Raw genomic sequence first — 13185 nt, 5'->3', positions numbered from 1 at the left:
AAAACAAGCTTTTCTTGCCAAACCCATGATCCTAGCACTTAAGTAACTGAGGCATAACAGGTGTCTCAACATTAGACAAGATCATCTCTCAGGCTACATAGGAACTTCAAGGTCAGCCTGGGACCCGAAGATGGTAAGCTACTCACCAGATGGGATGGACAGACAGCAAGACTTTGCCTCTAGTTTTTTGTTTTTGCTTTTAAATTTACTTTTATGTGCACGAGTGTTTTGCCTTCATGTGTATCTGTTCAGGACATTCAGTCTGACATTCTCCATCATGGGTACCTGTCAGCCTACACTTCCGATGGAATTTATTAGCATTTCTCAGTATTAGTTATGTGACAGTCTTGTGACTAAGAAACAGTGCATGGAGCTAGATTGTGAGGTAGCCCTTAGGTATACTGACCCAGACCTAGTTGTCAACTCTTGCATGAGCAAAGATAGGTCCAGTAAACGTTTGCTTTGTTTTGTGATACAGGATCTCTCTAGGTAGTCCTGCTGTCCTGGAATTCGATATGTTGACCAGGTTGACCTCAGACTTACAAAGATTTACCTGCCTCTGCCTCCCAAGTGCTGGGACAGTTCTAAACTAGAGTTTAAAACAGGATGGAACCAACACATGAACAGTAACTGGCTTATATGAGTATGTATGTGTGTTCATTACATTATTAGAGCTACTAGAGAAATAATGGATACAGAGTATAAATTGTATAATACTCCTTAATTGGTGTTTCTAATTATATTGGTGGAGTTGGGTAAGGGATGTATTTGTTCTTAGAAAAGTCAGACTACAATAACATATTCATAATATCTGAAACTTACTTTAGTTTAGCAATAGATGTGTGCGTGTGTGTGTAAAGATATCTGACTGGTGGGGAAAAACTAATTGTAAAGATAGTAGGTTTTAGGTAAATTATTTCAATCTTTCCATGTATTTGAAATCTTTTAAAGTAATAAATTTTTATTATGCTCTTTTTTAGATTTATTTATTTATTATTATATGTAAGTACACATCTTCAGATCCTCCAGAAAAGGGCATCAGATCTCATTACATATCCACCATGTGGTTGCTGGGATTTGAACTCAGGAATTTGTAAGAAGAGTAGGTGCTCTTAACCATTGTGCCATCTCTCTAGCCCCCTATTATGCTCTTTTTTAATTTAGAAGGAATAGCAGAACAAGGTTGTTGATTTACTAAATTATTATATCTTTGTTATTTTGATGACACACATGTTAGATGGCTGAGGCTGAGTTTTACAGACTTCTGCTTTACAGGGGTGTAAGAAGAAACACTGAATCTGGGTGTCATGGCGCATGCCTTTCATCCCAGCACTTAGGAGGCAGAGACAGCAGGATCTCTGTGAGTTTGAAGGTAGTAGCCTTGTACTAGCACTTCCAGGCCAGCCAGGGCTACATAGTGAGACCCTGTCTAAACAAGCAAACAAAACCTAAAACAAACAAACAAACAAGCAAAAATGCTGTACTTCTTTCCAAGGGGATTTGTTTAACTTTTACCTTCTATCTACTATTTCTGCTGTATCCTGGCATTCATTTTCCTGATGGAATTCTCTCTCAATAAAACCATGGTGTTCTAATATTTTGATAACCACAGCTCCAGATCGCAGAATGTTTAACAAATGTATGACTTAAAATCCAAGAAAAATACATAATGCACTGGCATGAACTGAGCACCTAGGTAAAACAATATGATTCAGTGGGTATTTCTGCACAGAGTCTGGGGCAGAGCAGCAGTGCACTTTCAAATTTCCCTCTGGTCTCACTACAGAAAGGCAGAACAGCCAGACTCAGAACTGGAGAGCAAGAAGGGTGAGTATCTGGAGAGAGCAGTACTGAATATAACTGGAGACATATGACAGAAATAAAAGGTCTGCACTGTAAGACAAGTATACCAGTACCTGCCTGCTACTGTTATTGCACTACTTAGGAGGGAAAGCAGGAAGACCCTAAGTTCAAGTCCAGCCTCTACCAGAATGAGTTGTGAGCCAGCCTGGGCTACAAAGTGAGAACTTACTTGAAAGGAAGGAAGAACGGAAGGGAGTGAGGGAAGAGAGGAGGGAGGTAGTGCAGACATGTAAGGACAGCTGGTGCAGTAATATTTCTTTTATAGACAAACATTGAAATAAGAATTCTAAGTGTCTCTAGCATTTCAAAAAAAATCTAAGGTAAGGCTAGCAATCTATAATCTTGAGGTCAAATCCAGACACCACCGGTCTTTACTTGATAGATAAAACTGGTGCACAGGTGAATAGTTGTTACCAGATGACAAAAGACTAACTTCAAAGACCAAGTTTCTCATCAATAGACCAACCTACTGACTAAACAATGCACTCATTTAGTATGATCTGCAGATTTTCTCTTCTAAGTATCTATGCTATCCACGACTTTGCCTTTGGGCCTGAACCAACAAACCTAAACTATACAGCAATGGGAACTATTACAGAAAGAGTGGTAGGCCCCTATTCTCTTAAATAAAATTCATAAAGTAAGTCAGTTGAGAGCACTAGACACTCAAGAAAAGAAGAAATATCTAATCCAATTATATCAATAGATCATGATTACTCAATCTTGTTTGATAAGGGCTGCTGGCTAACTATACTGAACTTTGTACAGTAAAGTACAAGTGAGCAAACCCTGCAGTTAGTCATAACTAGAGAATCAACTTATGATTTTAAAGACAGCATACTTGTTGAATTGTTCTGAAAATATTTTCTTTTAATTTTTAAAATGCTAAACATAGAGCATAGAGTTCAATCTAATGAACTCTTCATGTACAGGCACATCTGACTATACATGAAGCCTAACACAATCACTTATTTAAAAGGGAGAGAAAAGTAAGAGAAAATATGTTTAAGCTTATTTAGATATATTACAACATGTACAATGCAAATCGTATTTCTATGGTTAGCTGTACATCTATGACTCAAGGATCCCACGCTCTTTCTGGTAAACACAGGCCTGACATGAAATACAACAAAAGAAAAGCAAGCAGCACAAAAAAGGCTAGGAAATGGAAATGCCACAGCCCTATACATGTGACTAACAGGGAGCTCTAGCCTGGCAGAGCCGGTACATCAGAAGCACAAAATGACAGTAAGTATAAATAACTTCAGGGTCCCGGCAAATAACAAGCCTGGAAGAAAAGAAGTTGTTGGCAGGAGTTGCAGGTAACATAAACAAGGGTTGCTGACAGATTTCAAAAGGGAGACAAGGGATGGTCTCTTCTAGGAGTGGAATAGGCAGGACAACTACAGAGCTGTATGAACTCCAAAAGGATGGTGGCACAGCAAAAAGCAGGGCAGAAGCCAACAGCTTGGAAGGTCTCAACAGGCCTGGGGGATGCAGCTCTTTTAAAACAAATGTCAACACTGCTACTCATGTTAATCACCTCAAGATAAAACCAACTAACATCAAATTGTAATCCATATTCTCTACTTAGTAATTGAAAGACCACAAAGTTTCACTGCCGTTAAAGTAAAAGATTGGTGCTGAACATAGATAAAAGAGAGAGAAAAAATACTTAGTATAGTTACTATGTGTATGGTGCACACATCCTAGTCTTACTAGTCATCCTAGATGTACAGCACCTGAATTTGATGGCAGGAGGGGCAGGAATTCCCATCTTACTTGGCTACCTACTGCAGTTGAGGCCAAGGTTTCAGGCGACCCCGTCTCTAAATATAAAGCAAACAGTGGTGGAGACAGTTCAGTCGTCCAGGTGCTTGTCCCCAAGCCTGTGAACCTACATGGTAGGCGAAGAGAACCCAGTACTAAAAGTTTTCCTCTGGCCTCTGTACAAAGCATGACACGTGTGCCACCCGTTCCCCCTTAAAAAAATAAAATAAAATAAAAGTAATAGAACACACACTGCGCTTCAAATAAAAGACTAGATAAAAAAAACTTGTTTCCTAAAGGTAAAAATACATATTGCTACAGTAAGACAAGCCCAGCTTTTCTAAATTAGTGCTCATAAATTAGGATCAAAATGAGAATTACAAGGATGAAAATACTAATGAAATGCTTAAAGATGTCTTTATTTTGTACCTGTGATACTGAGCAAAGTGTGAGTCATTTTAAGTGGGTTTATTTGCAAAATATGAACAAGTTATTAGGCAGGTTAGGAAAAGTCTAACTCAAGTTTAGCTCTTGAGTGTCGGATAAAACCACCATTTGGGGCTTTTGTGACAGTGGTCAGCTACACAGGGTCAACAGAATGCAGTGTCAGCTGTAAAAGAGGCAGCTTAGGCTTCTTCATACAAAACAAAGGAAAAATAGTGAAGAAAAAGAAGCTTTGAAGCAGAAAGGAATTACCATTACAGGATTCAGGCAGATGTTTAAGACACACAGCACAAGGGCTACAATGTGAAGCTGCTGTGACCTATGTGAAGCATCCCCCTGCCCAGCATTCTCGGTACACAAGTTCTCCAAGCACCAAGATTCTCCACTATTCCCAAGTAAACGCGATTATCCCGGAGCCTGAACTAAGCGGCTCCGAAGGCGTTGCTGGGCATGCGCATGTGCAGCCGGGTTTCGGGTCCGGACAGTGGACTCACTGTACCCAGCTAGTCCCACCCGCCTGCTCACCTGCTTCCGGGTGATCCGGGGCCCAAGAGGGGCTCCCGCTCGGCCTCGCTTCCCAGGTTCGCCATAATGCCAGCTCTCACTAGGCGGCGCGCTGCCCACTCTCGGAACACCTGCTCCTTCTCGCCCGGAGCTGTCAAAACACTCCTACGAGTGCGCGTGCGCGCCGGGACCCCGGAAGCGGACCGGCAGCCTAGGGGAAGTGTGGACCGCGCAGGAGGCGGTGGTGGCGACCAGAGAGCAGGCCGGAAGAGGTGGAGCAAGGCCAGAGCCGGCCTCTGGGGGCGTGTACAGCGGGCGCCCCGCCCCGCCCGGAGGACGTCCTCCCTGCCCGCCTGGCTGGCAGCCTGCCTGCTTTTAGTACCTGAGCAGATCCAGATCTCTGCTGTCCGAGCTGAGGCGAAAGTCCAGTCCCTTGAGCGTGGAGAGCGGTGGTGGCCAGAGGCTTGGCGAGCTCCCCTTCAGGTGTGCGTCCGCGAGCGGCCTGTAAGTAACAGCCTCTAGCGTCTGCGTACGTGCAAGGCGGCAGGAAGGCTGTGGTGTCCTGGTCCGAGGGAGGGCGTTGGGGACCCCTGTGGCCAACCCTGCTGGCCATCAGCGCCTCACCTGAAGGGAATGAGGATGAGGCTGATGCCAGCCACCAGCTGTTATCCCCCTGACTCCGCTCCTGAGGAGAGTTAGGGTCAGGACTGATGGCAGCCAGCCACTGTTGCCCCCGCTGGCTCCTCACTTGAGGGGACTGAAGGTCGGGGCTGAGGTGGCTACAACCTTGCTGGTTCCGGGCCCCAGAGCCTCAACTTTGCTAAAAAAAAAAAAAAAAAAAAAAAACCAGCCCCTAGTCAAAGCCTGCTTTGCTCCAACCCGCTGCTTTCAGCGCCAGGAACGTAAACACTCAACAGACTCAGATGCTGTTGACTTCCTAGTCGCTGACCCTGCCATTGGGCTTGTCAGCTAATTGCTGCCAGAAGTCATTGTGTGTCTCCTAAAGTAATGTATTCTTAACTCTAGATAAGCTTGTCACGTGATTTCATTGGGTCACAATTATCCTAGGAGATGTGTAAAGCAGATAATTATCTATCTGACCATGATCTGAGGTCGAGATAAGTTACCTGGAATCTCTCAGAGTTGGGATCCAGTGTCAATTCTTGAATTCCTTGAGCGCTTAGCGTTTGTCCTGCCTCAGGAGCTCTCTGTTGTGTGGTATTCCCATCTCCTCCCCTTTGATCTTTCAATTGTGATCATCTCATGTGTAGCCAATCAGGCATACCCTACTAGAGAACTGTTAAACTTGAAATGTCTTCTGTTAATTATCTTCTGAATCCAGTCCTGATTATTAGATACTTCATTGTATTCAGTCCTGCACATTTATCTATTGTAACAGAAACAAGGAGATTCTCGTAATTGGTTCCAAGACTACAGATGGGTAGAAAATAAAGTCCTTTTTTTAACCACGATATTCTTCCTGTGTTATGGTTGTCATTTCTAATCCCTGGACAATGACACAATTTGTGACTCATATATAATAGAGGAAGAAAAATTTAACTAGCATTCCATCAAGCAGAATGCGGTGTATGTTGAAAGATCTTATTCTTATTCGGTCCCCTCATTTCATCCCTACAATGGTTTTCTAAAGAGGAGAGAGATTGACTCAAGTAGACAAAGAAGTGAAAGGCAGAGAGAATAGGTAGATGGCGGAGGGCTACAGAGCTAACCAACAGTGGCTTGAATTCAAGAAACAGGACTCCTCTGACAGCAAAACCTGTGCTGTTTACCACCAGGTTTCCTGTAAACAGAATATCAAGAATATTTTCTCATATTTCCTAATAGCAAAGCAAGCATTTAGTGTTTATTTAAATGAAATAATTTGTTGCTCTGTATTAGGCCAAGTATAGTTTTCTACTTTCCAGTTGAGGTGGCTCACTCAAGGTCACACAGCTAAGTGGGGAAACTCAGGTCTTTCCATTACTGTCTCCAAGTAATGACTTCAGACAACAAAAACACAGTGAGTACACAGACAACTCCTAAAGTCTAAATAAACTCAGAAACATATCAAAGGTAGCAATCAAAGCAAACATAGGGGAGGACAACAGTGGTTTTTGTTTGTTTTCTTTTGTTTTGTTTTGTATTTTTGTTTTTAAATAGTCCACCCAGAAAAAAAAAGAGCCAAAGTTGAAGAGATTAAACCTTTCTGAATGTATTACTCAAAAATTTGGGACTTGTTGGGTATTTGTCCCCCCACTCTACCCCTTTTCTCTTTTGGTGATGCTAGGGATTAAACTAAGCCTTTCAAGTACTTAACAGGAAAGTTACCAACTGAGCTTTACATCCAACCCCTTGTTGGGTTGTCTTCAATGATTTTTTTAGAATAGTTACATCTCTCCCACTTATTTTCCTACTCTTCTTCAGTATAAAAGTAATTAAATCAGTAGCCTAAGGATAGCTTGTGTGTGTGTGTGTGTGTGTGTGAGAGAGAGAGAGAGAGAGAGAGAGAGAGAGAGAGAGATTTTAATGTGTGACATGGGCTGGAGAGATGATGCAGGGCTTAAGCACTTATGGCTCTTGTAGAGGATCAAAATTCAGTTCCCACATGGTAACTTGTCATCTAATTCTGAGGAATCTGATGCCCTCTTTAGACCTCAATAAGCACTAGGAACATACAAACATACATACATACTTGCACGCAGACAAATATACATTTAAAAATGAAAATTAGGTATCTAGGGGGTGTAAGAGGGAAGTTAACACATATGGCAGATTAAAAAATACTACATTTTTACAATTTATTTGGCAGGACACATATGCTAAGAGCATATAAGGAGGTCAGAGACAGCTTGCAGAAATGGGTTTCTCACCACAATGACAATTTTGAAATTTACTTATGCCTTTGAGATCACATACATAAAAGTCTAGGAAGAGCCAGGCAGTGGTAGCACACTTGGGAAGCAGAGGTAGGCTACTCTCTATGACTTGAAGGCAAGCCAGGACTACACAGAGAACCCCAGTCTCAAAAACATAATAAGTCCAGCAAGAAAAAGTAATGTTTGTTTAAATACTTAGATATCAAAGTAATAGGGGATTAAAAAGTACCAGATGGAGTAATATTAGTAGATAGTGAGTGCCACCCTAGCAATAAAACTCATTTCTAGGAAAGACATTCTATTCCTTGGCACTGTGATGGCACTTCTATTTTTGTTTCTTCTCTGCACACTTGCTATTTAAAAACACAAATGGCCGTTGTATCCATTGGTACTTCAAAAGTAGCTGCTATTTCTGCAGGATCTCACTGGTGTCTTGCTTGACCTGAGGGCTTTTAGTGCCTGGAATAGCTCCAGGTGGCACTTAATGTAAACTGACATTGTCTTTATCCCAACTCAGAAGATTCATAGTTCTGGATATCCTGAACATAGCCAGCTCTGCCTAGAAAGATTTTTTTTAGAGGATGTGGAAATGGCTCAATAGGTAAGAACACTTTTTATACAAGCAGGAGGATCTCAGTTGAAGGCACCAACACTTTTGTAAAAGGCTGGTCACTGATACATATAACTATGACCCTACTACCATGCCAGTGATGCATATAACTGGCATGTAAACCTACATACATGCAGCATACACACATACACAACTACACACACCAAAAAAGAAAGAACTATATCATTTAGAGATTCAGAAATCATTTTATACTGCTCTGAGACTGAAATTGGATTTTAGAATATCTGTATAATACCAAATTTCAAAACCAAATACATAATAAGCCCTATATATGTGATTTGTTTTCTGTTTTTTACCTGTGAGTTGCTTGCTAATAGGTAAATATAGCAAGGAAATATGCTACTTCTAGGCTTGAAGTGGTCTATTACATAGAAAAGCAAAGTGATGTGGGAAATTTTGCAGTGCTGGGTTAAAAAACAAAGGAGTGAACAATTTGGTATGTAATGAATATTGTTCATTGCAAAATAATTGAAATTTCATTGTCATTAGGTACTTTAATACACATGCAGAAATTAATATAATTTTTAAAAACTGCTCTGGGCATGTTGGCATTTGCCTTTAATCCTAGCACACATGGCCCAAAAATAGATCTCTGTGAGTTTCAGTCCAGCCTGTCTACTTAGTGAGTTCCAGGACAGCCAGGGCTATGTAGAAATATTTGCCTGAAAAACCAAAAAATAAAATAGCTAGTAATAGCTCTTGACTAGTACACTGTATCTTGTTGAAGATTATTTGGGTTTTGTTTGTTTTCTCACATATAATTGATTTAGTGTCATGATACGTGATATTCCAAAGGTGAATGAAGATCCTAGTATACTTGAGAAAGACAGGACCTTTATTATAGTATGCATCTGCTCTGCAATTTAATAAATATATACAAAAATATGAGTAATAAGTTTATGAACCATCACAGAAAGATCTAAGTAGTAAAATAATTTAAATCAATGTTAGCTTCCTGTCTCTGTGACAAAATACCTCAAAAACCAACCTAAACTGAAAAACATATTAAACACTTTTCTATTGTAATAGAAACACCATGACCAAGGTAACTTCTAGAAGTTTATTTGGGGGGTATAGTTTCAGAAGGTGAGTCAGTGACCATTGTTGTGAGAATGTGACAGCAGGTAGGTATAGTGCTGAGACAGTACCTAAGAGCTCACATTCTGATCAACAATTATGAGTCAAAGAAAGATAACTGGGGATGGTGTAGGTTTTTGGAACCCCACAGCCCACCCCCAGTGACACCTCCAACAAGGCTATGCATGCCCCTAATCTTCCCAAATAGTTCTACCAACTGTGAACCAAGTATTCAAATATATGAGACTATTGGACCATTCTCATTCAAACTACCACAAAAAGGTTATCTGAACTCATTGTTTCCGAGTTACTGTTCACTTGATGGCTTTGCTTTTAGACCTGTAGCAAGGAAGAACATCATGACATGGAACGTGTGGCAGAGAACCTTCTTTCCAGGATGGACTGGGAAGGAGAGAGATAAAAAGACAGAGTAGAAAGGGAACCAGGCTCTTGATATACCTCAAGCACACATACCCAGGAACTAAACCATTTCAGAAGGTTGTACCACTTCCCTATAAAGAGAACATTTCAGATCCAAACCATAACTGTTCGTCATTTAGAATTGTATTTCTGTAAAATGTATCTCCATCCTACCCCATATATCCAAAGACCCGAGCTCATTTGGGAGTATGAAACATGATTTTTAACTTGTGTGTGTTTGTATATAAACACATGTGGTGGTGTGCAAGTGGAGGCAAAAGGACAATTTACAGAAATCAGTTCTCTCCTTCCAAACATGTATGTCCTGGGGATTAAAGAAGTATCAGGCATGGTGGCCAATACTTTTAATTACTGAGCCTTCTCACCGGCCATAGATTTCTGTTAACTGGGTAAAGGATACACTGACTTAAGTAATTCCAGGGATCCATCCCATAGTCAGCCACCAAACCCAGTCACTATTACATATGCCAGCAAGATTTTGCTGAAAGGACCCTGATATACCTATCTCGTGTGAGGCTATGCCAGTGCCTGGAAAATACAGAAGTGGATGCTCACAGTCATCTATTGGATGGAACACAGGGCCCCCAGTGGAGGAGCTAGAGAAAATACCCAAGGAGCTGAAGGGGTCTGCAACCCTATAGGAGGAACAACAATATGAACTAACCAGTACCCCCAGAGCTCGTGTCTCTAGATGTGTTTGTTGCAGAAGATGGCCTAGTTGGCCATCATTGGAAAGAGAGGCCCCTTGGTCTTGCAAACTTTATATGCCTCAATACAGGGGAATACCAGGGTGAAGAAGCGGGAGTGGTTGGGTAGGGGAGCAGGGTGGGGGTAGAGTAGAGGGAACTTTTGGGATAGCATTTGAAATGTAAATAAATAAAATATCTAATAAAAAATTTTTAAAAATGTTATATAAAGTTCAATTTTGTATACATTAATATATCATTAACCCCAGCACTCAGGAGGCAGATTACTGTGAGTTCCCAGGCCACCTAGGGCTGGATGGTAAGACCCTATCTAAAAGGAAAAAGAAAAAGAGAAAAATAATTGTTTCAGTAGAAAATGTATATAGTGGAGATATGGAGATGATAACATTTAAAAAAGATCTTCCAGTTGCATGAACGGAGGTAATGATTAGAAGCTTGAGGCCAGCCTAAATTACAAGATCCTATTTCAAAAAGAAAACCATAAAAGCCAATTTCCGTTTACCCTTTGTTTAATAACTGAAATACAAAGGACTAATTGTCACATTTACTCTGCAGGGGAGTGTTAGTTTTAAGTAACAGTTTTAAGTGAATGTAAGAATATAAACATGATTTAAACAAACTGCAAAGAGCTAGTTGGCTTATAAATAAGTGGTTCCTTAGGTCTATGAAGTCTGTGGTTTTAGTATGGTTTTTTGTTATTTTGAATTTGTGTGGGTTCTTTTTTCCCCTACTGGTGGAAATATGAAGATTTAAACCTGGTATTAAAGTGTAAACCTATACTCAAAGGCTGAGAAGTACAGTTAGTTTCTTCTTCCCATGTAGTATGCAGCTTCCAAGGTTGTTCTTTAAGATCATTGTTTTCTGGCGCTCACAGTGTTGAGTTTGGGCTGGAGCCATGATTTTTCTTTCTAATCAACATAAAATGGAAACATTGATTGCATTTACACACTTGCCCTTTCTGCAGAGGTGTTGGACTCCCAGGGGGAACTCTCTTTTTCTTTCTCTCTCCACGTGGCCATGAAGAAAGGAAGTCTGTATTTTTTTTTTTACTTGTATGGAGAGCACAGTCAGTGTGAAATGAAGAAATGAGGATAGCCTCCCAGTGCTGAGCTTGTCCTTTGCTGACAAAGGACCAAATATGAATAAATCCTGTAGTTGCAAGTATATAAATTGTACCCCAAACCTAAGAGCCCGAAAGCAGATTCTTCTCCACTGAAGCTTCTAGAAGAAAATTTCACCCAGCTGATATTTGATTGAAGATGATGAGGCCCTGATGCAGGAAACCAAACTATGTAGGTTCTTGCAACCTATTCCTGGAGGAAAAGGCAAATGAGAAGGTTGAGAAGGGGCAAAGTAGACTCAGCGATGAGTTCTTCAGTTCTTTCTTAAGGTCCTGGGGCAGCTGTTCCTGGTGGCTTGGGTCTGTAATCCCACCTCTTCAGGAAGCTGATACATGAGCATGCCAGTACTAGGCCAGCTAGAGCAATTTAGTAGGATCTTCTCTCCAAATATAAAGAACCCAAAAAGCTAAGAATATAGCTTTGGATTAGCCGTTGCCTAGTATTAGCAAGGCCTTAGGCGCACCACAACCACCCCTCTAAAAAGGGACCCCCAAAATAGGTCCTAGTATTTATGTTATGGCCCTTTTTGAAGTGACATACTTCTGAGTTCTTAACTAAGATAACTACTATCATTATATTACTGGGATAGCTGTCAAGAAGAAAAGAAGGCATCAATCAGTTTACTTGTAAAATTCTGTAAGGAGACTGTCCCCCTAAAATAGCTGGCTAATACACGGTACTCCCAAAACTGTGTTTTCTTTCTTCCTGTGCTCAAAGACAGATATATTCAGTTCCTTTCCATGAAGAGCATAGTAAGGTAATTGTGCGTCCCTCTTCCAGCTCAACTGTAAGGGACAGATCTTAAAGATGTTTTAGGACAGATTTTACATACAGGAAAAGGACCATTCTTGTTGACCTCCAGATGGAAAACATGCTCCCCACTTTGCTTGTCAAGCCCATGGGAGAGCCTGTGTACATTTGCATGGGCAAGATGCCTATGGAAGCGGTTCAGATTTACAACAGAGAGGAGGGCCTGAAGAGGAAGAAGAGTCTGGATGTTCCTATGATGGAGTGTTGAGGCTGGTGAACAGTGGAAGTGAAGCGATACCCCTTAGGATGCCATACCGAGCAGAAAGCCTCCAAAAAATCCTCCAGTTACTAAAACATTCTTCTTCACAAAGCACACCACCTCCTCAGCTTTGCTCTTGACTTCAGTTGGTATTTGGGCGCTCTTCCGAATCGTCAGCTGCTCCTTGGCTTTTTTCATGTCCTTCTCTACTCGACTCCAGTCAACTTTGATGTAGCCAGTGTGGTTTGCAAGCTGGAGGAGAAAAAAGCCCCCTCCCACTGCTGTGGCAGCCAGCTTTCCAACTTTCTGGAATATGAAGCCAGTGCACCAGCCAGTGACACCTCCAATAAGGAGCTGGGTTGCCACGCTGTACTTCTCACCTGCAGACCGACTCTCCTGCCCGAAAAGCTTGCGCCACCAAGGCTGTTTTTTGGCAAATTCTGTAAGATCCAGTGCCTCATAAGCATCAAAGTGCCCTTGACTGGCCGAGGCCATCTTTATAATGTGGTTGTGGGAGGAGAAATGATGAGGGTCCGTAAAGGAGGAGATAGAGCGTGCCACAGTTGCGGTTGTGGTGGTGGATGTGTTCGTTGTCATGGCCGGCTGGCTTTTCGCACGTGGGAAAAAGATGTGTCCATTCCCACGGCCCCAGCGGAAGAGGGCTGGTAGAGCGCGCGCCTCAGCTTTCCCCCAGCTCTAACTGCGTCACAAAGCCACCTTGGCCTTTATCAAGTACTTGAGT

General features: G+C 41.6%; 3 protein-coding genes across 16 annotated transcripts in view; 1 reads left to right on the top strand and 2 right to left on the bottom strand.

The window, feature by feature from the left end:
* Nucleotides 1-4853, bottom strand: part of LOC147005651 (major facilitator superfamily domain-containing protein 8-like) — a 40293-nt gene extending 35440 nt beyond the window's left edge. Inside the window, exon 1 of one of the 4 annotated variants that reach the window (XR_015046763.1) lies at nt 4603-4835. The gene's annotated coding sequence lies outside the window, so the exon portion shown is untranslated. Of the gene's footprint in view, nt 1-4602 lie in introns of all 4 variants that reach the window. The other 3 variants (XM_085835937.1, XM_085835939.1, XM_085835938.1) reach the window with 3 other exon arrangements.
* Nucleotides 1-13185, top strand: part of Abhd18 (abhydrolase domain containing 18) — a 95782-nt gene that overhangs the window by 44273 nt on the left and 38324 nt on the right. For 2 of the 11 annotated variants that reach the window (XM_085835931.1, XM_085835929.1), the window contains exon 1: nt 4930-5085. The exons of 8 other annotated variants lie outside the window; for them this stretch is intronic. The gene's annotated coding sequence lies outside the window, so the exon portion shown is untranslated. Of the gene's footprint in view, nt 1-4929; nt 5086-13185 lie in introns of those variants that run through there. One more of the 11 variants, XM_085835925.1, reaches the window with a different exon arrangement.
* On the bottom strand, nt 11381-13128 carry LOC147005650 (FUN14 domain-containing protein 2-like). Its single transcript, XM_085835936.1, has 2 exons — nt 12500-13128; nt 11381-11626 (listed from the first exon to the last, which is right to left on the bottom strand). Exons 1-2 carry the CDS (start codon nt 13038-13040, stop codon nt 11535-11537), a joined length of 633 nt encoding a protein of 210 aa, XP_085692062.1. The 5' UTR covers nt 13041-13128; the 3' UTR covers nt 11381-11534.

The sequence above is a fragment of the Mus caroli genome, unplaced genomic scaffold (assembly GCF_978045245.1).
Source record: "Mus caroli unplaced genomic scaffold, Mus_caroli_1 scaffold_3, whole genome shotgun sequence".
Taxonomy (NCBI): domain Eukaryota; kingdom Metazoa; phylum Chordata; class Mammalia; order Rodentia; family Muridae; genus Mus; species Mus caroli.
Note: the sequence above shows the minus strand (reverse complement) of the source record. Positions and strands in the feature narration are given on the sequence as shown.